Here is a 25,741-nt window from a genome sequence, read left to right as displayed (position 1 = left end):
GACCTAGGGCAGGATTCACAAGTAATTTGGGCTGGCAGCTTGGCTGATTCAGACAACGCCTAGCACTGGGCCTGGTGCCTAGTAGGTGCTCAGATGGTGGCAGTACACTTTCCCAGCACACACTGGCAGATTCTCATTCTCTTTCATAAATATTCGCCTGCTGGGGATTTTGATATCTTCTATTCAGGTTTCACTTCCTACAAATATAAAGTGCTCCTGCCTCATTTTAGGAAACACACACCCTAACACCAACACACCCTCCAACATTAGGGGTTTTTTTGTTTTGGTTTTTAAATAGACTTTTAATTTTAGAACACTTTTAGATTTTAGCAGAATTATTACGCTTAGAGAATTCCCATATACCTAACTATGATTAACATCTTATTAGCATAGTACATGTGTCACAGTTAATGAGCCAATATTGATATATTAACTAAAGACCATACTTTATACAAAATACCTCAGTTTTCCCCTAATGATCTTATCTGTTCTAGGATCCCATCCAGGATCATATTACATTTAGTTGTTGTCATGTCTCCTTTGGCTCCTCTTGGCTGTGACAGTTTCTCTAGATTTTCTTGTGTGTTTTTTTTTCTCGATCTGTTTACAGACTCTATTCTTGCACCTTTTCTAGAATGTCATCTAATTGGAATCATACTGTATATAGTTTTTTCAGTCTCTTGTTTCACATAACACTACATTTAAGATTTTTTTGTTTGATCGCTTTTTTTTCCTTTTTAAAAAAATATGAATGCCTTAAGTTTACAGAAAAACTAAGAAAGATAGTTCAGAGTTCCCTGCATCCATCCTCCGTCCTGTCCCGCATACAGTTTTGTTACTAACCTATCATGACTGTGATTCATTTGTTACAATATATGAACCAACATTGGCACATTATTAACGAAAGTCATCATGTCTCTTTAGGCTCCTTTGTCTGTGACGATTTCTCACACTTTCATGTTTTTGATGGCCTTGACTGTTTTGAGGAGTACTGGTCAGGTATACTGTAGGATGTTTCTCTTTTGGAATTTGCTGTTTTTCTCATGATTAGACTGGGGTTACGGGTTGTAGGAAGGAAGATCACAATAGTGAAGTGCCATTCTATCACATCATATCAACAGTATGTACTGTGAACATGATTTGTGATTTGTTGTTGCCTTTGATCACCTGGCAGAAGTAGTGTTTGTTAAGTTTTCTCGACTAATATCACTCCTCCACCTCCTTCACTCCCTTTTCCACATTGTACTGTTTGGAAGGAAGTCATTGTATGCAAACCACACTTAAGTTGGTATTGCCCTGGCCAGCCAGCTCAGTTGGTTATCTGCCTGATATGCCAAGGTTGCACGTTTGATCCCCATTCAGGGCACATACAGGAGTCAACCAATGAATGCATAAATAAGTGGAGCAACAAATCGATATTTCTCTCTCCCTCTCTCACTAAAATCAATAAATTAAAAATATTTTTTAAAGAAAAAAAAAAGAAGTGGCTGTTATGCTCCATCTCCTTGAGGGCAGTATATTCACATAAATTATTTGGAATTCTTGCAAGGGAGATTTGTCTCTTGTCCTCCATTTATTCAATCCTTTGTTTATATCAGTATTGGCTCAGATATTTATTTTATACTTGGGGTTATAATCCAATGATATTTTTATTTTTATGCTCAAATTGTTTTAGTTTTGGCTATTGGAAGCTCTCTTAGTGTCTCTTTGACATACTCTCATCATTGTGGTGGTGGTGGTGGTGGTGGTGGTGTGTATGTTTTGTGGGGGTTTTTTGTCCTTTTTGTTGTTGTTTTTTGGGGTTTTTTAGCACTTCCTAACTTTCTGGTACTAAAAGTGTTCTAGGCTCAGCTTGTATGTTTCCTTCCCTGGTCTTAGAACCAGCCATTTCTCCTTGGTTCCATTTATTAGAATGTTATTAGAAGCCACGATCTGGGTGCTGAGTGTGCTCCTTGGTACTGGGGTGTCCTTCCTTCTAGGCCCTTTCAGCTGGCTGAGTAAGGAGATATATGTGTATACTAACCTGTGTGTAAACACATATCCAGAAATATTTCTATGTATAACTACTCATATCTGTATGAAGCTACCAGCTGATAGGTACTGCTTTGTTTTAATTTTCAATTTTCTTTTTTTTAAAATATATTTTATTGATTTTTTACAGAGAGGAAGGGAGAGAGATAGAGAGTTAGAAACATCAATGAGAGAGAAACATCGATCAGCTGCCTTCTGCACATCTCCTACTGGGGATATGCCCGCAACCCAGGCACATGCCCTTGACCGGAATCGAACCTGAGACCTTTCAGTCCGCAGGCCGACGCTCTATCCACTGAGCCAAACCGGTCTCGGCTTAATTTTCAATTTTCTAATGACAAATGGTATTGAGCATCTTTGCATGTGCATATAAAATTGTGTGTTGAGATTTTTTTGACCAATTTTAAATTGTCTTATTCTAATAGAGTTTTAGATACTTTTTGGACTATTATCCATAGGTAAAAATTATATTTTATATCATTACTTTGTGCGCACACACATTGGTGTGCAATATTTGTCCATTAAAATAATGTTAGAATTTTGCTGGACAGTACTCACATTTAATTTAATCCCTGGGATATGCTCTGATATTTTTTATTATTTTGGTTTTTAAAATGCAGTTGTATCTCACAGTCTAACAAAGAGCACTCATACAGTGCCCCACAACTCATAGCACCTCACATCATGCTAATACTACTCGTCCCCTTAAATACCTGACTACTCCCTCCACCCTGTGCACATACAGCTAACTTCTCAGGTGATCTTTTCTTCTTGTGCTATCTGAGCATAGATGAGGAAGGCCTCAACATTGTGAAACTATCATCACTGGGTAAGGCTTCTTTAAACTCCAGCCTAGGCTGGAGGGCACCTGGTTGCTCCAGACTTAGTACTTCACTTGAGTTGTCTTGGGGTTGGGAACAGGGCTTCTGAGTGTAGGAGTTTGGAACTACTAGTCCCACCACCCAAGCCTGCTTTTCCCCAGTCCCTGATGAATAGGCAGCCTGCCCAGGGGGGTGCTTAGTAAGAGTACTTGCCTTCCTGTCTCCTCTTTCTGGGCCTGTGGGCCTATCTCCCTGAGCCAGATCCAGCTGTTGGCCAGAGCTCAGAGTGTTACCCCATTTCCTTGTTCCTCCCACCTTTGCAGTTTGCAGAGCAGTCCCTGATGAAGAGTGCCATAAAGACATCAGAGGAGTCATGGATTGAACAGCAGATGCTGGAAGACAAGAAGCGAGCCACAGACTGGGAGGCCACAAATGAGGCTATTGAAGAGCAGGTGGCTCGAGAATCCTACCTGCAATGGCTGCGAGATCAGGAAAAACAGGCCCGCCAGGTCCGCAGCTCCAGCCAGGTAGGTCCTAGGCTGTCACTGGCCTGGCCAAGAACCCATTTTTTCCCCAGTTCTGCCCCAAACAGGCAGAAAAATTAAGAAGTTTTGACATCTGGGAGAGAAGGAAGCTCCCAACCCTATTTGTACCTCACCTTGGCCTTAGTCTTGGCATTGTGCCTTAGAACTCTCAACACCTGTGCAGAACAAGCTCTTAAGGAATGAGAGAGAGAGAGAGAGAGAGAGAGAGAGAGAGAGAGAGAGAGAGAGAGAGCGTGAGCACACGCACGTGCGCGCAGTCACTGGTGGTGACATGCAGGATGGATGGATAGTTTCAGAGGGACAAGCTTTTGTCGAATACCCTTGTGTGCCAGGCTCTGTGCTGAGAATATGAAATCAGGTCTAGCCTGCTCCGCCCTCAGTGGTCCCGTCTGTTGAGGGAGGCAGAGGCATCAGTGGGGCCCTTGACCATGGGTGGGAGGCCAGTGGAGATGGGGGCTCTAGTTAGCATTCCCACAGGAGGGTTGGAAATTTTAGGGCAGGGACGGGACAGGATATATAGACATTTGAGGAATTACAAGTTTAGCATGATTGTAGATGTTGGCAAGCACTGATTCAGTTGTTCAGCAAATATTTATTGTAGGTCTATGCCCGTACTGTTCTATGTACAGAGGTACATTGGTGAGCCAGGCAGGCCCAGATCCCTGTCCTTGTGATGCTTGCATTTTTGCAAGAGTGGAACAAAATAAACAGTAAACATAATGAGTACATTGGTTTAGAGGTGGTATGGATGGGAAAAAAAAACATAGAGAAGAGTAAAGGGAATAAGTGGGGCTGGGAGTTCACAGTATTAAATAGTGTGGGCATAGTGGGTCTCAGAACAGGTGAGATTTGAGCAAAAACTAGCCATAGGTGAGGGAGGTAGCTAAGTGCATGTGCTGGAGCAGAGAGAGGACCAGCTAGAGCAAAGGCCCTGAGGTAGCACACCCCTGCTGGGATTCAGGAACGGCCTGAGGCCAGTGTGGTGGAACAGAAGTCAGAGAGGCAGTGGCGCCAGGTTAGGAAGGGACCTGTGGGCCGTGATGAGGACTTTGGCTTCATTCTGCGTGAAGCAGATTCATTGCAGGGTTGTGAGCAAAGGAGGAATAGGATCTGACTTAGGGTTTAACAGGTTGCAGAACTCAGTCTGGGTGGCAAGGGTAGAACAGGGGACCAGTGAGGAGGAGGCTGCTACAGTAGTTCAGGTTGCCACTGATGGCGCAGGCAAGGGGGAGGGGGAGAGTTGGGAGGCACTCGGGATCCATTTTGAAGGTGGAGGTTTCCTATCAGTTGGCTGTGAGGGTGTGAGGAGGCTTAAGGAGCTTACCTTCATCCTTTGGTCCATGGTGTGACTGGGAGTGGTGGTGACCTATGTAGAAGCTGTGTCACAGCCAGGATTGCAGGGATGGGGCAGAGGAACGTTGAGGCTGTTGTAGGTTCTTACCTCTTACTCCTTCCCCACAGCAGCCCCGGAAAGCCAGTGCCACGTGCACTTCTGCCACAGCAGCCGCCTCCAGTGGCCTGGAGGAGTGGACTAGCCGGTCCCCGCGGCAGCGGTCACCCGAGCACCCTGAACTGCATGCCGAGCTGGGCATGAAGCCCCCTTCCCCAGGCACTGTCTTAGCTCTTGCCAAACCTCCTTCACCCTGTGCACCAGGTCAGTGACTTGCTGACAGGGAGCATGCAGGGCTTAGGAGGTGCCGCCTGGGTCCTGGGCCCTGTCTCTGACTGTCCATCTGCCCCAGGTACAAGCAGCCAGTTCTCAACAGGGGCCGACCCAGCGACTTCCCCCCTCGTGTCCCTCTACCCTGCTCTGGAGTGCCGGGCCCTCATTCAGCAGATGTCCCCCTCTGCCTTTGGTAAGCCTCCTTTGTCTAGGAACCAGGGCCCAGCCGGGAGCTGGGGAGAGATGGAAGAAGCAGTATGTCTCTGTGGAGTGGCTCTGGACCCTCTGGCCATCTCCCCAAAAAAAGGGAATCCTTTAGGCCCAAGGGATTTGTCCTAGAGGGGTTCTAAATGGGTTTCATAGGCCCAGAGGAGCCTTCTAATAGGAGTTAGAGGGCCCTGGATGGGATCTTTGCAGAGCCAGGGGTCAGTGAATGGCAAAGAAAAGACAGGCTCCGTCATTCTTTTTCCCTTCTTCTTGCCCAACAGGTCTGAACGACTGGGATGATGATGAGATCCTGGCTTCGGTGCTGGCAGTATCCCAACAAGAATACCTAGACAGTATGAAGAAAAACAAAGTGCACAGAGATCCGCCCCCAGACAAAAGTTGATGGAGACCCAGAGACTGGAGACCGTCTCCCAACCCCTCCACTCCTGCCCTCCGGTGCCGCCTCACCTTTGGCTTTCTTCCTTCTTGCCGTCTTCCTCCTTCCCTTGCTTTCCTTCTTTTCCTCCTCCCAACCTCCCTCTTGCCGGTCCATCCCTGCACCCCCTCTCATCGCTGCCACCACCACCATCATCTGTCTCTTCCCCAGCTGACGTGCCCTGTTGCCCCCTGCACAGCACCATCCCTGCAATCCACAGGGGACTCGGGCAAGGGTGCCGAAGGTAGGCGAGAGGCACAGAGACAAAGCAACTGGCAGCCAGGCAGCCCCTGAGGAGAGACATTCAGACAAAAGAAAGCCTCCCTGACCCCCATTCCTCCCAAGTTAAGAAAACCTTGTTACCCCACCTCTACAACTATGTCAGGGAAGTGGGAGGAAGAAGTGGGGGATTCCCCTTCCCAGAACCCTAAGAATGTCTGAGCCTTCAATGTTGAATTTTTTTCTTTATTAAAATGTACTTTTATCGTATAAAATTAATCAATCAAAAACGACATAGATAACAGCTTTGACTCTATGAAGGTGGCATCTCTCTGGTTTGGGGGCAGGCAGGCAGGGGGGCTCAGAGGGGGCACAAAGACGTGCTGCTGTCTCTGGCCTCCAGCTCTGTGGAGATGGGCAGGGTCTAGAGTATGAGCCAGGGCGGAGTAGGGGGCCAAGGGTAGCAGGTGTCCTGTGGGCTTCGGACAATGAAACTCTGACCTCACTGCATTCCTATTGCTTCCATCACCACCAGTATCTGTAATCTTGGGGTGGGGGCACCTTTGAGGATTATAGCCGCCACTCAGGATTTGAGTGTGGGGAGTGGGAGCAGCCTTGGCAGATGGGGCACTTGTGCCCTGCAGGTGTTGACAAGATCCGCCATCTGTAATGTCCTTGGCACAATAAAACCAAATGTCAGTTTCCCTGGAGCGCCTCTATTCTGTGTGGGGCAGAGTGTGTGTGTGTGTGGTGGCGGGGGGTGGTCTCTGGACAGAGACAGCGAGGGTACAGGCTTTGGCTTGACCTCTGAGGGCTGCATGCTCTCCAGGAGGATCTCTCTGGGGCTGAGTTTGTTCATATTTGACTCACTGCTTACTAATCCACCTCTGGACCTGTTACCACCAAGAAAGCTCCATCCTTGCCGGTGGCCCCTGGGGTTTGATGGGAGCTGAGGGCAGGGACTGAACTTCCAACTTCTCTGCCTGCCTCTTTCGCCATAAATGTTTGCTCTTCTGATCGTTTGATGAGGAAACACTTTGGGAAGTACAGTAGATGCTTCACATGAATTCAGTGGAAGGGACCAGATGGACCTCCTCCACTGGGTTTTAGAAGCTGAGGAATGGCTAAACCCTTTTTTATTTATCATGTCCCCCAGTTCTCTGACAGTTCTGTGTCCCGATCTTCCTAGGGGTAAAGCCAAGGCAGAGAAGGATGGCTGGCCCCAGGTTTTGTCAAGTGTCTTTTTTGCTGTGCCTCAATAATGGGGCCCCTGTGTAAGGATGCGTGCCCAACTCTACAGGCGAGGGTGTGGCTGGTTGAGTGGCTGTCGGAGGGATGTCTGAAATCATTGGTCAAACGCGTGTATGCTGGAGAGTTGATTTCAAACCTTCCTCAGCTTTTTCTTGCCATTTGGCCTTGGTCATATCACAGGCTCTTAGTTTCAAGTGGCCCATTTGTACAACAGGGGTGATTAATGTCTACTATCTCACACTCTGGTTGTGAGCATTGAGAGAGAATGCATATGGTCAACATAATGAATGATGGCACAGTGCCTAGCACATTCCAAAAGCTCAAATATTAGTAGATATTTACTCTACTGTTGAAATGTAAGCACCATTTGCCCCTGCCTACTTCTTTTTGCCTCCAGTTATCTTGGGCCTCTGTGTAGAATTTGCCCTTCCCCTGTCCCCTAGGCCTTGTCTTTCAAGATGTGCAGAGGGTCTCCTTCTGAGAATCCCTGTGTGACCTCATCCACATTCTCCCATCTATCTACAAATACGTCTTTTTTAAATACGTTTTTTATTGATTTCACAGAGAGGAAGGGAGAGGGAGATAGAAACATCAATGATGAGAGAGACTCATTGATCGACTGCCTCCTGCATGCCCCCTACTGGGGATTAAGCCTGCAACCCGGGCATGTGAACCATGACCTCCTGCCCTGACCGGTTTGGCTCAGTGGATAGAGAGTCGGCCTGCGGACTAAAGGGTCCTGGGTTCGATTCCGGTCAAGGGCATGTACCTTGGTTGTGGGCACATCCCCAGTGGGGAGTGTGCAGGAGGCAGCTGATCGATGTTTTCTCTCTCATCGATGTTTCCAACTCTCTATCCCTCTCCCCTCCTCCCTGTAAAAAATCAATAAAATATATTTTTAAAAACAAACAAAAAAAACCCATGACCTCCTGGTTCATGGGTCAACACTCACTCATTGAGCCACACTGGCCAGGCCAAATATGTCTTTACTCCTTCCCCAATAACTGTACTATCAGCTTCCTGGGTAAGGGCTATGATGCCTGACTTACCTGTCTCTAATATCTGCACTCCCACCAGGGCCTGATAGGCTTACAGTAGACCCCTAATAAATGTCAGGTGAATAAAGGAGAGTAACGTGTGTATTTGCTTTTTGGGTGTTGTCTGTGTATATGTTACTGTAGTGAGTTCAAGTCTTTATGTGCATCTCACAGAATGTTTATAGTTGTGTGTGTGATGAGGGCTTGCTTCCAGGTGTGCCAGATGATGACAGTTTGTGTCTGTTTCTGAGACTGAGTGCATGTTTGTGTGTTTCTGTCTGTGATGGCGCATCTGTGGTTCTTTCTGATGGGGTGGATGTCCATTTGTGTTCCTGTGGTGGATTCTGGGCAGCTGTTTCTGAACAATGTCAGTGACAGTGCTGTATGCCTGCGGGTACATGCATATCTATGACTGGATCTATCCGTCACAGGTATCACATATGTTTGCCTTTGCAGCAGTGCATGTGTGTCTCAAGCATTTGTGTGGCTTACTGGGACAGTACAAGTTTTTATGTGACAGTGCATATTTGACGGTGCTAGTGCCTTTGTGACAAGTTCTGGTGGTGTGTCTGACAGACATTTCTGTGTCATTGTCACATGGTAATGTAGGTCTACGTGAATCTCTCTGGAGTGCCTGTCTTTCTGTGACTATATCTGTGTCATTCGGGGATATGACTCTCTGGCAGCATGCCTGCCTGACAGTGGATGGAGCTCTTTGTGACAGTGCACGTCTGCATGTGTGTCTAGGATAAGTTTACATGAATGTGATGATACGTATCTGTGTATATCTCATTTGGTCCTTCATGTGTGTCTCTTTGGAGTGCATGTCTGTCTTCCTGCAGCATGAGGCCCGACTGTTTTTCTCAAATTTGTGACTAAGGGTTTTTTACCACCTCTCAGCCCCTGTCTCTCACCTGGAGTACACCCCCAAGCCACCACCACTCTGGCTTGCTCCTCCATCTCAAGAACCACCCCCCCCCCGCCCTTCCAGATTCTGGACCTGCTGACTGGGCTCACAGCTGGCCGGGTTTAGCCCCAAAAACACCCCCACAGGCCGCCTCTCTGTGATGCTGCCTTTGACCAGCATGCTCCTGTTGTAGTGGTCAGGGGGTTGCCCTCCCTGGCAGCTGAACAGAATCTTCCAGGATCCCCGGCTTCAGTTTCAGGGCAGAGGCCATGGGTCGCCTAACCTAGAGGGCCCTTGTCCTTGGTGAGGAGCATCCTTGAGAGCCAGGGTTCTGGATAGCCACTGGCCCAGATTCTGAGAAGCTGGGCCTGGCGTTATCTCCGTGCTAATCTTGAGGCAGCAGCAAACCAACTTCCTAGGAAAGGAGGGGGTGCAGCTTTTTTTTCCAGTTTTTTTTTCTATATATACATATACGCACATATATAAAAACAACCCCGTGCAACAACCAAAACAAATGCATTTGCTGCAAAGGGATTCCCAGAACCGGTTTCCTCTTCGCGCGCGCCCCCTCATTTGCATGCAGACCCCGCCCCCACGGAAGATCCGGGCGCGTATTTGCATAAGGGGGTACTTGAGACCTGGAGGGTGGTATGCAAATGAGGACTGGCTCCGATTGGCTGGGGTACAGCAGGTGCCGCGTCCGGATTGATCAAAGCCAAGTGGGCGGGGCCGTCGCTCTGAGCGACTCTCTCGGGAGGCGCGTGCCCCGGCTCAGTAGCGTTGGGGCTGGCGAGCGCAACGAATCAGAGCATTGCGCCGTCTGTGGGCGCTTCTGGGCCACCGGCTTCTCCGCCTTCCACCCTGGCGCCCCCAAGTCCTGGCTCCCCATCCTCGCTGCCCAGGGCGTCGACGCCCTGCGGGCTCAGCGGGCTCAATCTGCGCAGCGCCTCCTCCATGTTGAGCAAACCTCTTCAGGGGCTCGCGGTGGCCCCCGTGACCCCCACACCGCCGCCAGGTGAGCGAGGCTTCTTTACCGCTACCAGGCCGGGCGGGCTGAGGCGATGGAGGGCGACCCGGTGGGAGGGGGGAGGGTCGCAGCGGGGCTTAGCACGCGGCCACCCTGACTTCCTCGCCTCTGCCTGCGTAGGAGGCAAGGATCGGGAAGCGTTCGAGGCCGAGTACCGACTTGGCCCCCTGCTGGGAAAGGGGGGCTTTGGCACAGTCTTCGCAGGACATCGCATCACAGACCGGCTCCAGGTATCCGCCACGAGGATCTGGGGAGGGTCAGGTGTGCGTGTGGCGGGGGCGGGAGACCCGCGGCTGGGTTTCTGATTGACTGGGAACGATCCCACAATATGTGTGAGGTCGGGTCCAAAGAGCCGGGACCCGGCTTGCAGGGGGCGTTAGCGCGCCCGCGTGAGTGAGTGCGTGTGTGGCGACTCAGGTGGGCGTGTGGGGGAGGGGCAGGGATTAGGGAGGGCCTGAGTGAAACAGGGAGCGGGGGACCCTAAGGACTCTAGACCCCGGGATCCAGGGGACGTGTAAATGTGTGTGAAGGTGGGGACCCAGAGCTGAGATTTGGGGGATTTAGGGGACAAGGTCTCCAGCATGGAATCTTGAGGAACAGGACCCCGAGACACAGTCGGGCGTCTTGGGGCTTGATTTGAAACATGGAGCGCTTGGGTGTGAAGAAATTTGGAGCCCACAACGTGGACTGCGAGGTTCTGGGCTTGAGAACAGAGCTCAGGGCCGAGGGTTGAGGGCGGTGGGAGAGGTGAACTTGGTCCTGGGGACTTGGCGGGCCATGGAGAAGGCCCCGGCTCTTTGGGGGTCGTGGTGTGGTGTAGTGTGGTGTGGTTGGGGCCGCAAAGACTAGGGTGAGGCTCAGGACTGGGAAGGACCCGGGGGTCATCTTCCGCCCCCTTAACTCCCGCCCGTTTCTCCAGGTGGCCATCAAAGTGATCCCCCGGAATCGCGTGTTGGGCTGGTCCACCCTGGTGAGTATCTTCGGAGTCCTTCCTGACCTGGTGGCGCCATAGCTGATGATGGGCGCTCTCGCCCCCTTGCCTCTCTATGGCTTGTTCGCCTCCCTGGGCCCTGTTACTGAGGAGATCACTCCTCCCAGCCCGTGTTTACTCCCCTGCAGTGACATCTACACCTCCACACAATTCTGACTCACTCTGGTTCCCCTAGAGCCCTGGATTCTCCCCTCCAACCCCCCTCTCTCGTCCTCCCTCCAAATGCTGCCTCAGGGGCTGCCCGCGGGGCATGCTGGTGGGAAAAGGGGGGGCAGAGGTCACTGGTTGCCATGGTGACCGTGGCTGCTTCTGTGCCGTTAGCGCGCTAACGGACGGCAGGGCGGGTCTGGGCCAGTTGTAAATGCGGGAGCGCCCCCTGGCGGGAATCTGGGATGGTGCGCCTGCGCAGTAGCGGAATTTTCATCGCCTTGAGAAAACCTGTTTGCAGCTGTGCAAATCGGTGGAGTGGCCAGCAGAGGGCGCCATCTCAGGCAGAAAGGCTACTTCTGAAAGTCCTTGTGCCCACGTGGGTTTTCTAGAGGGGCAGCTTTTGTGGCTAGTAACATTAATGCTCTTTATTGAGTACCAAGGTATGCCTCAGGTTTTGTTTCATCATAAAAAGCTTACTGTATTCCAAGTCCCACTAATCACTTTCATTCAACCCGGTTCTAGATGCTTGGTAACAGTAAAAAAAAATATGATAACATTGAGTTCTTAATTTGTGCCTGTTCCTTTACAATCGCTCACTTTCAGCTACTATATATATATATATATATATATATATATATATATATATATATATAATTTTATTGATTTTTTTACAGAGAGGAAGGGAGAGAGAGAGTTAGAAACATCGATGAGAGAGAAACATCGATCAGCTGCCTCCTGCACATCTCCCACTGGGGATATGCCCGCAACCCAGGCACATGCCCTTGACCGGAATCGAACCCGGGACCTTTCAGTCCACAGGCCAACGCTCTATCCACTGAGCCAAACCGGTTTCGGCTTTCAGCTACTTTTAACAAAAGTATATTGAGTACCTGCTAGGCACAATTCTAGGCACTAAGGAAAATTTTACCTTTATTGAGAGCTCAGTTTGTGCTAGCTTCTTTTCTACTAACTGCTTTCACCTATTGAACACATACTATGTATTGAGCCCTACCCTGTTACCAGGCACTGTGCTAGTGCTTGAGCTATGTCAGTGAGCAAAACAGAAACTGTTACACAGTAATGGTATTTATTTAGTGCTAACTCTGTGCCAGATGCTATGCTCTAAAGTGCTTTCATCTATTTAACACTTATTGAGCACCTACTGTACATAGGGTACTGTTCTAAACTCTTTGGAGATGTCAGTGAATAAAACAGATAAAAATATTCCATAATACAGTCTTTCTTTTTTTTTTTTAAATATATTTTATTGATTTTTTACAGAGAGGAAGGGAGAGAGATAGAGAGTTAGAAACATCGATGAGAGAGAAACATCGATCAGCCGCCTCCTGCACATCTCCCACTGGGGATGTGCCCGCAACCCAGGTACATGCCTCCGACCGGAATCGAACCTGGGACCCTTCAGTCCGCAGGCCGACGCTCTATCCACTGAGCCAAACCGGTTTCGGCCAGTCTTTCTTTATGAACCACTTTTATCTCTGGCGGATTTGGCTCAGAGGTTACAGCGGCCGGTGGACCAAAGGGTCTTGGGGTTCCATTCACAGTCAAGGGCACCATATCTTAGTTGCAGGTTCAATCCCCAGCCCCTGTTGTGAATGGGAGGTGACCAATCAGTGTATCTAACTTTAACGTCTCCCCCCATCCCTCCACTCTAAAAAAGTCAATGGGAAAAATATCCTCCTCTGGTAAGGATTTTTTTAAAAAATTAAAAAGAACCACTTTTATTTGTTCTTGAAATATTTACTGAACTCCTGTTACATGCCAGACATGCATAGGCTTCTGGCTTTAATCACCTTCCCAATGGCTGTGTGAGTTTGAGCCCTTAAGATGAGGAAACAGACCCAGGGAAGGAAGTGGTTTGCTCAAAGCCACATAGTTAGGAGGTTGAGGGGCTATGATTTAAGTTCAGGCCAGAAGTCAGCCTCAGAGCTACTGGCCTAATGTCTGTTCTCTTCTCTCTCCCTGTTTCCTCCCACAGTCAGAGTCAGTCACATGCCCACTGGAAGTAGCACTGCTGTGGAAGGTGGGTGCAGGTGGTGGACACCCTGGTGTGATCCGCCTGCTTGACTGGTTTGAGACCTCAGAGGGCTTCATGCTGGTCCTTGAGCGGCCTTTGCCTGCCCAGGATCTCTTTGACTACATCACAGAACAGGGCCCGCTGGGTGAAGAACGGAGCCGCTGCCTCTTCACCCAGGTAGTGGCAGCCGTTCGGCACTGCCACGCCCGTGGAGTTGTTCATCGTGACATCAAGGATGAAAACATCCTGATAGACCTCCGCCGAGTCTCTATCAAACTCATTGATTTTGGTTCTGGTGCCCTGCTTCATGATGAACCCTACACTGACTTTGATGGTAAGACTTTCCTAAATCTCAGTGGGGAGATTTTTTTACTTTTTATATCTTTATGGACTCTTGACCTTTGATCTCCAGTGCTGGGGTGTAACCCTGACCTACATTGTAACTTTATAAGGTTCTTGATTTTTAATATTGAGGGCTCCTCCTGCCTTGCCCTCTGTTAAAAGCCCATCTTCTCACAGTGCCCTGACCTTGTTCTGGGCTTTTATTCTGGTGAGGGGATCCTGTTTCCTGAGTGTTAAGTGCTTTTGTTCTATGAGGGGACTCTGCTGTCTTTAGTGCTCTTATTCTGGTGATGAGACCCTGCTGCTATATTTAAAGAGCTCCTACTGTGGTGACAGGACCATACTTCCTGGGGTGGGAGTGGGAAGATGGGCATTATCAAAAAATGGTCTAACCTCTGGCTTACATACAGGGACAAGGGTATACAGCCCCCCGGAGTGGATCTCTCGTCACCAGTATCATGCTCTCCCGGCCACTGTCTGGTCACTGGGTATCCTTCTCTATGACATGGTATGCGGAGACATTCCCTTCGAGAGGGACCAGGAGATTTTGGAGGCTGAGCTCCACTTCCCTGACCATGTATCCCCAGGTGAGGCCCTCACTGGCCCTAGCCCAGTGGACTCCATACCTCCCAGGGACTGGTGCCCCCAACTAACTGCTAATTTCCTGTGTGTTTCTGACCTGCAGACTGTTGTGCCCTAATCCGCCGGTGCCTGGACCCTAAACCTTCTGCTCGACCCTCACTGGAGGAGATCCTGGTGGATCCCTGGATGCAGAAACCAGCTGAGGATGCACCTCCTGATACCCCTAAAGGGGGTTCTGCCCCTTTGGCCTGGTCCCTGCTGCCCTAGTTGGGCTGTCCCATGGCCATGCCACAGAAATAGGATATCTGTTGATCTGGTTTTACAGGTCATTAAAAAATCCAGTGTTACTAGGGTCAGAGATTGGGGATCAGGGGTCAGAAAACATATGCCAAGTCTGCCCAGTCCCCATCCCAATCCTGTTAAGGAGCCTTCCTCCCAGAATTTACAGTTTCTTATTCTGGAGGGGGGACTTCCTTGCTTCTCATTTTACTAAGTATGTTTATTTGGTTGAAGTTAATTCCATTCTGAGCCCCAGGAATCTGTGTTACAACCCTTACACTGGCACCTCCTGCCTGCTACACCACACAAACTTAGTTGAAATGCTCTAACTTGGGCAAGGGTGCTTTTGTTGGAATACCCCAGCAGCTCTTATTTTAGTAAAGGGACTGTTTCCTTTAGCTTAGGTTAAGATTCCATGTTCAGTCAAGCTGCTTGCCTACCTCAGCCCAGGGTTGATTATTCTGGGGGAGGTAATGCCCTATTGTTATCCCAGGGCTTTTTTTTCTTTTTTTTGTCTTGGTTTTTTTGGTGAAGGGACCCTACTCTGTTATTCCAAGTGCTCTTATTCTGGTGAGGAGAAACCCTACTTCCAAGATTTGGGAAGGAATGGGAGATGGACACCACCAGAGTCCACTAGGATGGGTTGGATGGTTTTTGGGGGGATCGGGTGGGGGAAATAAGTCTTGTTGTTTGTTCTCCTAGGGCCTCCCCCTCCACCTTTTTTGGATTCTTGCTGCCTCCTTCTGAGCCAGGATTGTCCAGTTGCTGAAATGTAAATACTTATGTATTAGGAGGAAGGGAGCTCCAACTGTGTCATCCTCTCCCTTCTCCACATGCCTGGATTATTTAAAAAGCCATGTGTGGAAACCCACTATTTAATAAACGTAATAGAATCACAAGTGACTGGCCAGTTGTAGTTGCAGTGAGGCGTTTGTGGAACATCTGCTGCGTCTGAGCCAAGAGGGAGATGGAGTGGATCTCACCTCTGCCCTCAGGAAGCCTGTCTTGTGGTGCCCTCCTAAAGATCTTTTATGGATTCACACAAAACTTGACAGCGCCCCTTCCCCAGCTCTTATGCAATGACCAGTAGGTGCAGAAGGGCTCCATTGGACACAGATACTGAAGATGTTTGGGACACATCCCTGATTAAAGATGGCTAGCTTGGGGCAGGAACACCCCCCCCCCCCCAATTCTAGGGAGGAAGTAAATCCCTTCCACGTGGGAAAAGAAAAGCCCTTTCAGGCCATTGGTGAGGGTGGGGCTAAGTTTGAATGCAGAGTGGGATCTTACCAGCCCTTGATTTCTAACACTTGTTTTGCCCTTACCTTTTCACCTCTCCCTTTTACCTTTAAGTGCTCATCTCTCTTCCTTAATTCTTGACTTACCTTCCCTATTCTATCTTGTTTCCACTTGTCCCCACCTCAGCTGTTCCTTCTCTTGCCCTGCTTTCAAAAGCTAACCGGTAAGCCTCTCACCAGTTCACTTAGTTCTTTTCCATCTCAATGTTGGCTTACTTGCCCTCCCTTCTCTGGCTCAATTAAACTCTCCTGTGCCCTTTCACTTGTATATTCTAAACTGCCCTGATTTAGATTACCTGGCTGACCTTCACCTGCCCCGCCTCCTCAAACATCATTTTGCTCCCAAAAGCCCTAAGGCGCACAAAGGGGGTGGGGGGGTGGGTCCTCTCTTGGAAAGGGGAAAGAGGAACTTCCAAGTCCAACCAGGAAAGACCTAGTTTTGGTGTGGAAAGGGTGGTGCCATCAGAAGACCATGCCAATAAAGAACGGAGATAAGAGCGGGGCAACTGAACCAATGAGACGACGAGACGGGATGGGCGGGTGATCTGGAAAGCGATCTCAATGAAGAGGGCGGGTCGTAGTAACGGGAAGAGGCTGTGCCCTGAGGGCGGGGCGGTGCTGAGCTGGCCGTACGCCCGATCTCCCTATCACGTGGAATCGAAATCCTGAGGCTACAAAACGGCGGTCTGGACCAGACTAAAGGAAAGCCACTGCTCTGGTCAGCCCTCCCCTCGTCCTAGCGTACCCTAGAGGCCCGGAAGCGGAAGTGACGGACACGGAAGTGGCCTGCTGTTGCCGAGGGGACGGGCCAGGCAGATGCCAACATGGCAGCGGTTGGGTCTGGCTCTTCCACCGCGGCGGCCGGGCCAGGAGTGGTCTCCGCGGGGGCCTTGGAGCCTGGTACCATGAGTGCGGGTGAGGCAGGCTGTGGCCAAGCGGTCGGCGGCGGGGCAGGGGTAGGATAGCTGGGGGACATCAGGAAGGTGCTTGACTGAAGCGAGAGGGAGCATCCCATACGGACCGACCAATGTGTGTAGCGGGGGTGAGGATGGGTGGGGAGGGAAGAAGGAACAGACCATTGTGAGTGTGTGGAGGGTGGGAAAAATCAATCCTGAGGGTGATGGGGGGGTCTCTTCTGCATAGGGAGAGTAGAGGCTATTTTGAGTCTAGGGGGATATTTCCTCTTGGGGAGGCTAAGACCATTCTGAGTGTGTGGGGGGGTCCTTCCTTATGGAAAGGAGAGACCATTCCGAGGGTGGGAGAGTTTTCTCTTTATACAAGGGAGAGGTTATTCCGGGTGGAGGTTCTTCCTTATAAAGGGACAGGGGCTATTGTGAGTTAGGGTGGGGCAGGTCCTTCCTTATGTGATTTAGAGAGTCCATTTTGAGGATGGGGATATCCTTCATTATATGAGGAGCAGGCCATCTGGGGGTCCCCTCCCAATGGAGGTTTATTATATGTTGGGGGGGGCAGTCCTTCCTTATAGGGCGGAAAAAGGACGTTCTTAGGGTGCCAGGCTCTTCCTTATAGCCAGGATTGTTCATTGTGTGAGAAAAACAAGGAATAATTTTCGTCTGGAGGTAGAGGAATGCAGTGGTTGGAGGACTGGACCATGTGGAATAAAGGGAAATTTCCTTATATCATTGAAGGAACCAGACCATTTTTGGTGAAGTAATCATTGATTATATGGGGCTCAATCCTTGGGACAGTGTGGGAATCATATCTTATTTGTTAGATTATTTTGGGTCAGAAAGAATCTGTCCTCATAGGAGGGAGGGGTTGGAGAGACCATTCTGAGTGTGGAAGAATAAAATAATTTCTTAGTTGCGGGAAAGGCTGTTTCTTAGGGAGTGAACATGCTTTATACCAGCAGTTCTCAACCTGTGGGTCGCCAACCTGCAGGTCGCGACCCCTTTGGGGGTCGAACGACCCTTTCACAGGGGTCGCCTAAGACCATCGGAAAACACATATATAATTACATATTGTTTTTGTGATTAATCACTATAATTATGTTCAATTTGTAACCATGAAAATACATCCTGCATATCAGATATTTACATGACGATTCATAACAGTAGCAAAATTACAGTTATGAAGTAGAAACGAAAATAATTATATGGTTGGGGTCACCACAACATGAGGAACTGTATTAAAGGGTCGTGGCATTAGGAAGGTTGAGAACCACTGCTTTATACGGTGGTCTCATTCCCTGTATTAGAGTATCATTCCTTACATGGAACAACCCCTCATTAAATAGAAGCAACATTACATATAACTCTTCAGTTAGCTCATCCATAAAATGGGAGTCCTTATAGTTCCTTCAGAGATCAGAACAATATTGGGGTGTGTTGTAATCCATATAAATCCCTTAGCCCAGTGATAGGCAAACAGTAAGCACTCAATAAATGTTGAGACTGTAGTTGGTAATATTTTCTGGGAGAGTTGCTTCTCAGGGGAAGCAGGGTGGCCAGGTCCTGCCCTGGCCATTTCCTAACACCTCAGGAAGGATTCCAGGTATGGGCCCGGCCCACTTCTACCTTTCTGGGTCTTCTTCCTGTGATCCTCATCAGGTTAGGATGGGCAGGCAGAGGGAAGAGAAAGCAGTGGTGGCTAGGAGGATCCTGGTTGAAAAGGAGAGGGGAGGGTGGTGGTATGGCTATGCCCCAAGCAGCTTCTGACACCTTCCCCTTTGCTCTTTCCATTCCCCACAGCTCACCGGCGCCTCAAATACATATCCCTAGCCGTGCTGGTGGTTCAGAATGCCTCCCTCATCCTCAGCATCCGCTACACCCGCACGCTGCCTGGCGACCGCTTCTTTGCCACTACTGCTGTGGTTATGGCCGAGGTGCTCAAAGGTCTCACCTGCCTGCTGCTACTCTTCGCACAGAAGAGGGGTATGAGCCAGGGAGGGGCGGGGGCTGTACTGGAGTTGTCCAGTAGGATTCTGCCTCTGTATGTGTGTGTGTGTGTGTGCGTGTGTGTGTGTGTGTGTGTAGACCTGCACCCACATGGAGGGTTTGCTGGGGGAATATCTCTGAATCTGTGGAGTTGCCTGGGAAGTGTGTAAGTGCAGCCAAGCTGCCTTGTTCCTCCAGCTATGAGTGGCTCCATCTATACTTTTATACCCCAAACCCTGAATGAGTGAGCCAGTCTGGACCCATCAGTGGCAGGTGACCCTTACATGATGATTTATTTAGTCTCTTTAGCTTTTTATTATGGGGAACTTCAAACACAAAATCAGAGAGAATGATAAAATAGGAAAATATCCATGTACCCATCACCCAGATTCAACAATTTTCAACTGATGGCCACTCTGCTATTAAACAGTGTCAATGAGCCCTAGCCGGTATTGCTCAGTGGATGGAGAGCATTGGCCCTTGGATTGAAGCATCCTACGTTCAATTCCGGTCAAGGACATGTACCTCAGTTGCAGGCTGCATCCCCGGGAGGCAACCAATCAATGTGTCTCCCTCACATTGATATTTCTCTGTCTCTCCCTCTCCCTTCCACTCTCTAAAAATCAATGAGAAAATATCCTCAGGTGGAGATTAATAAAAACAAAACAAAACAAAACAAAACAAAAAAACCAGTCAGCAATTATCCACTCACTGCCAATCTATATGTCTGCCTACCTACGCCCCCCCACCTTATTATATTGAAGTGCAATAAGTCGTCACTTAATGTCATCAATAGGTTCAGCAACTTTAAATGTATAATGAAACCAGTTTTACCACAGGCTAATCGATACAAATGAGTTAAGTTCATAGGCATTTCAATATTTATAACACAATAGTGTTATAAATATTGAAATGCCTAACATTAAAGAAAACAATGTTATTTGAGGACCTGCCCTATGTCCCACATGTATTTCTTTATAGTTTTTGTTGATTTCAGAGAGGAAGGGGGAGAGAGAGAGAGAGAGAGAAACATCAGTGATGAGAGAAAATCATGGATCAGCTGCCTCCTGCATGCCCCACACTGGGGATGTGCCCGCAACCCAGGCATGTGCCCTTGACCTGAATCGAACCTGGGACCCTTCAGTCCACAGGCCGACACTCTATCCACTGAGCCAAACCAGCTAGGGCGTCATAAACATTTTTTAAAATGTATTTGATTCAAGTTTTTTTATTGAATTTATTGGGGTGACATTGGTTAATAAATTTATATAGGTTTAAGGGGTACAACAATTGTATATTACATCATCTGTATATTGTATATTCACCACCCCAAGTCAAGTCTCTTTCCATCACCATTTATTCCCCCTTTACCATCTCCAACCTCTCCCCACCCCCCTTTCCCTCTGGAAATCACCATACTATTATTTGTCTAGAGTCTAGACCAGGGGTGGGCAAACTTTTTGACTCGAGGGCCACAATGGGTTCTTAAACTGGACGGGAGGGCCAGAACAAAAGCATGGATGGAGTGTTTGTGTGAACTAATATAAATTCAAAGTAAACATCATTACATAAAAGGGTACGGTCTTTTTTTTTTTTAGTTTATTCATTTCAAACGGCAGGATCCGGCCCGCGGGCCGTAGTTTGCCCACGGCTGGTCTAGACGGTGTTTTTGTTTGTTTGTGTTTTATTAATCCTTCACCTTTTTCAATGAGCTTCCCACCACCCTCCTCCCTGACAGCTGTCAATCTGTTTTCTGTATCAGTGTTTGAGTCAAGTTTATATCAAGATCAGTGTTTTATACTTGGTTAAGGTCTTCTGAGTTTGTTAACCTCTATATTTCCCTCCAATTCTTTTTTCTCTCTCTCTCTAATTTGTTGAAGAAACCAGGTCATTTGTCTTATAGACTTTGGGTAACCTAGATTTTGCTGACTGCCTCCCAGCAGTTCTATCCTCTGTATTTAACATGTTCTTCTATCCTCTGTATTTCCTATAAGGTAGCTTTATCTCCTAATTTAAACACCTCCCTGAAGGCCTTCTTCTTTAAAATGTTGCCAAGTCATTTCTCTATAAAGGCCTTGCATGTGGTTATGCCCTCAGTACTTACATTGAACAAGACATTCTTACCCACTCTTTACTCCAGGGCCCTGGGAGACAGCAGTTTAGGGACCTACCTGCTCTGCTCCTGATTGATTCTCAGACACTTTCTAGTGAATACTGCATGGCAGGCCTTGCCGTGGCTGTGGAAAAGGGTGTTAACAGCGCAGACTTGCATCTTGCCCTCATGGGGCTGATATATTAGATGAGGAGAAACAAATAGCTGCAGACTTAGTCACAGGCTTTCATCTCTTACCTACAGTTTCATACACACACACACACACACACACACACACACACACACACACCACTTTTGTTGTCTCTGAATTTGGTGGTAAAGCTTGGCCTGACCTGATGTGGGGCTATTGATATATTTGTGTGTTTCTCTTTTTCTCATGTGGTAGGAATATGAATGTGCTTGATTATGGTGTGTAGCCCATTTATGTCGTGTGTGTTATATGAAGTATGTAGTATTTTGACCATGTTACCTTTCTAACACCTGAAAATTTTTAAGCACCCAAACACCTGGGCCCAGGAAACTTGGGTAAGGGGTTAGACATTGATAATTACTCCTGGGGTTAATGCCACGAAAGGCAAGGACAGGGAATGTGAGTGATCATCGACAGGTCCCACAATAATCTTGTGGAGTGGTTGGGTTTTCCCTGAGGAGTGACACCGAACTGCCAAAAAAGTGGGACAAGCTTTGCAAAGGCCTTATTATATAGGAAAGTATTCTCATTGATTGATTGGAGCAGGTCCCAACCAGACTTTCTGCTTAACAGTCAAGCGTGCGTATTTCCATGTGTCGAGGGTAACTGCTTGGTGTGTGTAGGGCTGACAGAAAGCTTGCAGGCCAGTAAGGAGCTAGGTTAAGTCTACAAGTGGAGTGCAAAAGTATCCCTATTTGATAAACAGCCTTCCACCTACACTCCTTGGGCTCCTGCTTCACAATATCCTACTTAATGCTGATGAGTTCATTGTACAAATGTGTATTGAGTGCTTGCCCTGAATGGGGCTTTGCGCCAGGGAGGTAGGCTCTAAGATGAGTGAGATAATGGCCTGTGATTCTCAGACACAGTGTTGCGTCCAGTGTTAATGGACTGCTGTATTTATCCAACTGAGTATCCAAAAGGCCTGCTGGAGACGTGCTTCTTCTGTAGGGAAATTGAGAGCACAGACTCATTCTAGTCCTCAGGGAGGCAGTGTGGTGGGGAGACACGGGACCAGGCCTAGTCCCAGCCTGCAGAGGATCCCTGTCTTTGGTAGTCAGTGCTAAAAGGGCTCTCCTCCATCCACCAAGGTAACGTGAAGCATCTGGTCCTCTTCCTCCACGAGGCTGTCCTGGTGCAGTATGTGGACACATTCAAGCTTGCAGTGCCCTCTCTCATCTACACCTTGCAGAATAACCTCCAGTATGTTGCCATCTCCAACCTACCAGCTGCCACTTTCCAGGTGAGTCACAAGCCTAGCATGGCCCCGGAGGAACTGGCGGGGGTGGGGCTGCAGAGAGCGGGAGCTCTTATCACCTTTGGAATATCCAGGCAACTCCCTTGACCTGTTTCCTCATCCGTGAGAAATGGGAATGGAAATGGTAATAGCTACTCACTGGGATGCTGGGATGTTTGAAAGATATGATACCCGGGAAGAGACCTTGGTTGATGATAGATAAGCTTCAGGCTCTTTTCAGGCAGTCTTATGAGATGGTTAAAGAGCCTGGATTCAGGGGCCAGGCTGTCCAGGTTCAAATCCCAGCTCGATCTTCTAGCTGTGTGATTTGTTGAGTGAGTCACTTAAAATCCCTGATCCTTAGTTTTCCCATCTTTATTTTATTTTATTTATTTTTTTAAAATATATTTTTACTGATCTCAGAGAGGAAGGGAGAAGGGGAGAGAGAGATAGAAACATCAATGATGAGAATCATTGATTGGCTGCCTCCTGCACGCTCCACACTGGTGATCGAGCCTGCAACCCAGGCATATGCTCTGACCAGGAATCAAACCCTGAGCCAAACCAGCTAGGGCACTTTTCTCATCTTTAAATTAGACATTACAATAGCATGCACTTCATACATGAGGATTAAATGAATGAATTCACATGAAGTGCTTACACCCACACCCAGCACATAATTTGCTAATATTGTATGGCAGACTCATTTGTATCAACAGGTATTGATCAAGACCTCCCTCATCATGATGTGTCTACCATTCTTTCATTACTTTCTGTGTGAGGTGTTTGACATACACCAGCCATATTTGACAGCAGATGTCAGGTCTCGGATAGGGCAAGTGCTTTCTCCCTCATCACACAGCCAGGAAATGGGGTTGGGATGTGGGCTTGGGCGTGGCCGGGGACTTCTTGCACAGTCAACCTTCTGTGTACCTTCTGGGAGGAACCTCAGAGCAATTTAGCCACATCTGTCAATGGGCAGCAGCTGGAAATGTTTGCTATTTTTATTGTCATCTACCCTGTCCCCGCATTGTGCCTGGGGGCCCACAGTGGGTGCTGTCCCCCATGTGCACATGTCGGGGGTCAGCGGCAGCTCTCAGTGTCTTCCACATGCCACTCGCAGGTGACGTACCAGCTGAAGATTCTGACCACAGCCCTGTTCTCCGTGCTCATGCTGAACCGCAGCCTTTCCCGGCTGCAGTGGGCCTCCCTGCTGCTCCTCTTCACGGGTGTCGCCATTGTCCAGGCACAGCAAGCCGGTGGTGGGGGCCCACGGCCACTGGATCAGAACCCTGGGGTGGGCCTAACAGCTGTCGTGGCCTCCTGTCTCTCCTCGGGCTTCGCAGGTGTCTACTTTGAGAAGATCCTCAAAGGCAGCTCAGGCTCCGTGTGGCTGCGCAACCTGCAGCTGGGCCTCTTTGGCACAGTGCTGGGCCTGGTGGGGCTCTGGTGGGCCGAGGGCGCCGCTGTGGCCCACCGCGGCTTCTTCTTCGGGTACACACCTGCTGTCTGGGGCGTGGTGCTCAACCAGGCGTTTGGCGGGCTACTGGTGGCTGTTGTTGTCAAGTACGCTGACAACATCCTCAAGGGCTTTGCCACCTCCCTGTCCATCGTGCTGTCCACTGTTGCCTCCATCCGCCTCTTTGGCTTCCACGTGGACCCGTTGTTTGCCCTTGGTGCCGGGCTGGTCATCGGCGCCGTCTACCTCTACAGCCTTCCCCGAAGTGCAGCCAAAGCCATAGCTTCTACTTCCACCTCGGCCTCTGGGCCCTGCACTCACCAGCAGCCTCCTGGACAGCCACCACCACCACAGCTGTCTTCCCACCGTGGAGACCTCAACACGGAGCCCTTTCTGCCAAAGTCAGTGCTGGTGAAGTGAGGGCTGGCAACGGTGTGGGGAGACAGGGAGGGGGACTGGGTGGAGGGTGTTGGGCATCTGCAGGACCCAAGTTGCCCCTAGGGCCTGGCCTCTCTGGGGTTTAAGGTTTTTTATCCCAGGTCCTTGAGACTTTGGGAGGGGCGTGGGGCTGGGCGGGCCCTTCCTTGTCCGCTGAACCCCCCCTCCCATGGAGGGGTGTTTAGAGCCACCTCCTCTGTCCCAGTCTCACCCCTTTGAGGATCAGGTTGGGGAGGGTATTGTCATTTAAGGCCTTTTTATCTGCCTCCCTCCTTCAGCCAGAGGTGTCCTGTCTCATGCCTGGGAGAGTCCCTCCCAGTAGTCCCTGTACCTTTGTAAGGACAAATTGGACAAAAATCCTGCAGCTCTTTAATAATGACTGATGCCTGCCTGTGGGGTTTCATTTCCCATAGCTCCAGGCCTGCTCTCCTTCACCACCACGCTGGATCATGTTAGCAGCTCCTTTTGTGGCCTTCAGGCAGCTTCCCTGACACCGAGACCCCTGAAAGTCGGTCTCTTCTGGGAGAGGTCGAGGCGAGAGCTGCAATTTTGCATCAGCCGATCCAGAAATGGGGACTATGTGGTTTTCAGTGGTTTGGGGATTTGTGTAATCAGATAATTGATGATCCAGGGTATGGGAAAAGCAAGGAGGGAGGTCCCTGAAGTGGCTGAATCACTGAATCTAAGAAATACTGTCAGTTGCCAGATGCAGGGTTATTTTCTGAGAGAAAAAAATAAAGCTGCCAACCATACTCTTTGCTACCCCACTGGCTGAATGAGGCATCCTTAATTCATGGGGGAGGGTGTGTGTGTGTGTCTTAAAGTTACTGAAATATGGAACTTGCCCCATGCATTCCTCAAAGCTTATTAACCCCTTAACTGTCTCCCGGGTGTGTGTAAGTATGTGTGTGTGGGGGGGGGCGGGGTGTCTGTGCCCGTGCGCATGCTTGGGAGATGCCTGGGCTGTCTTTGCTATGTGTAAATAGGGCCATTGGACCTTTATTTTTGATTAACTTGTTCTGATTTTTTTGTTTTTTAAGGAACTGTAATGAACCAATGTCAGGATACCTAATGCCAAATAAAGATGTTGTATTTATTTAGTCCACGTGTAGCTTTCTGACCCAGGGGACCTGCTCTCTACACATGGGCTCTATTACTAACCCCAGGATTACCAGGCTCACTGCTGTCACCCTCGCTTGCTCAGAATGCCTGCCTGCCAGCCCACCCCAGCTTTTCTGTGTTTTTCTTTCCTTCCCATTTCCACCACAGGTTGCTCATCAAGGTGAAGGGTTCGTAGCTGCTGGGACTGAAGATGCTGGCCTGGCCTCGTCCTCCCTTCTTGCCCTGGCTCAGCCAGGACCAAACTCTGATCAGTATTAGGGGTGGGGGAGGAGGCAGACACCGATCCCCCCTATCCCCACCACCCCCACCTCCACACAGGGCTGACACACCCAAACTGTCTGATAACGGAGGGCCCAGATAGGAACCATCTCAGCCTCTAGCCCCTGCTGCCCCCACGTCCCTGCCACCCCACAGTATTTCTTAGGTGAGTTCTTGCAAATAAACTGTTTTGCATCTTGCCACCT

At 49.1% G+C, this 25,741-nt stretch overlaps 3 protein-coding genes across 8 annotated transcripts in view; all 3 read left to right on the top strand.

Annotated features, from left to right (window-relative positions):
• OTUD5 (OTU deubiquitinase 5) overlaps window positions 1–6,626 on the top strand; it is a 29,620-nt gene extending 22,994 nt beyond the window's left edge. Inside the window, exons 6-9 of one of the 2 annotated variants that reach the window (XM_059678948.1) lie at window positions 3,176–3,379; window positions 4,862–5,051; window positions 5,140–5,253; window positions 5,549–6,626. In XM_059678948.1, the coding sequence (XP_059534931.1) occupies window positions 3,176–3,379; window positions 4,862–5,051; window positions 5,140–5,253; window positions 5,549–5,670 (630 nt within the window). In that variant the 3' untranslated portion in view covers window positions 5,671–6,626. Of the gene's footprint in view, window positions 1–3,175; window positions 3,380–4,858; window positions 5,052–5,139; window positions 5,254–5,548 lie in introns of both variants that reach the window. The other variant, XM_059678947.1, reaches the window with a different exon arrangement.
• A 1,411-nt stretch (window positions 6,627–8,037) lies between these two features.
• PIM2 (Pim-2 proto-oncogene, serine/threonine kinase) lies at window positions 8,038–18,666 on the top strand. 2 transcript variants are annotated; one of them, XM_059678953.1, is made up of 7 exons: window positions 8,038–10,132; window positions 10,265–10,374; window positions 11,064–11,114; window positions 13,282–13,654; window positions 14,073–14,249; window positions 14,348–14,569; window positions 15,226–15,426. In XM_059678953.1, the coding sequence occupies exons 1-6, from the start codon at window positions 10,072–10,074 to the stop codon at window positions 14,509–14,511; spliced, it is 936 nt and encodes a 311-aa protein (XP_059534936.1). In that variant the 5' UTR covers window positions 8,038–10,071; the 3' UTR covers window positions 14,512–14,569; window positions 15,226–15,426. The 2 variants fall into 2 exon arrangements, with proteins under 2 accessions (XP_059534936.1, XP_059534937.1); XM_059678954.1 differs by lacking the exon at window positions 15,226–15,426 and adding an exon at window positions 18,533–18,666 and having other exon boundaries at window positions 8,039–10,132.
• SLC35A2 (solute carrier family 35 member A2) lies at window positions 16,507–25,735 on the top strand. 4 transcript variants are annotated; one of them, XM_059678952.1, is made up of 5 exons: window positions 16,507–16,736; window positions 18,533–18,715; window positions 22,113–22,264; window positions 23,972–24,118; window positions 25,425–25,735. In XM_059678952.1, exons 1-5 carry the CDS (start codon window positions 16,646–16,648, stop codon window positions 25,533–25,535), a joined length of 684 nt encoding a protein of 227 aa, XP_059534935.1. In that variant the 5' UTR covers window positions 16,507–16,645; the 3' UTR covers window positions 25,536–25,735. The 4 variants fall into 4 exon arrangements, with proteins under 4 accessions (XP_059534935.1, XP_059534934.1, XP_059534932.1 ...); XM_059678951.1 differs by having other exon boundaries at window positions 23,382–24,118; XM_059678949.1 differs by lacking the exon at window positions 25,425–25,735 and adding an exon at window positions 25,196–25,271 and having other exon boundaries at window positions 23,382–24,118.
• Window positions 25,736–25,741: the final 6 nt, after the last annotated feature.

This window comes from Myotis daubentonii, chromosome X (assembly GCF_963259705.1).
Source record: "Myotis daubentonii chromosome X, mMyoDau2.1, whole genome shotgun sequence".
Classification (NCBI taxonomy): Eukaryota; Metazoa; Chordata; class Mammalia; order Chiroptera; family Vespertilionidae; genus Myotis; species Myotis daubentonii.
This window is presented reverse-complemented; position numbering and strand designations above follow the sequence as displayed.

Bases quoted from the DNA above. Each gene is read 5' to 3' on its own strand.
- PIM2 (XM_059678954.1), top strand. From the start codon at position 10,072: ATGTTGAGCAAACCTCTTCAGGGGCTCGCGGTGGCCCCCGTGACCCCC. The intron at 10,375-11,063 runs GTATCCGCCACG...CCGTTTCTCCAG, and splicing joins GCATCACAGACCGGCTCCAG to GTGGCCATCAAAGTGATCCC. The intron at 11,115-13,281 runs GTGAGTATCTTC...TTCCTCCCACAG, and splicing joins TGTTGGGCTGGTCCACCCTG to TCAGAGTCAGTCACATGCCC.
- SLC35A2 (XM_059678949.1), top strand. From the start codon at position 16,646: ATGGCAGCGGTTGGGTCTGGCTCTTCCACCGCGGCGGCCGGGCCAGGA. The intron at 16,737-18,532 runs GTGAGGCAGGCT...CATTCCCCACAG, and splicing joins GCCTGGTACCATGAGTGCGG to CTCACCGGCGCCTCAAATAC. The intron at 22,265-23,381 runs GTGAGTCACAAG...TGCCACTCGCAG, and splicing joins TACCAGCTGCCACTTTCCAG to GTGACGTACCAGCTGAAGAT.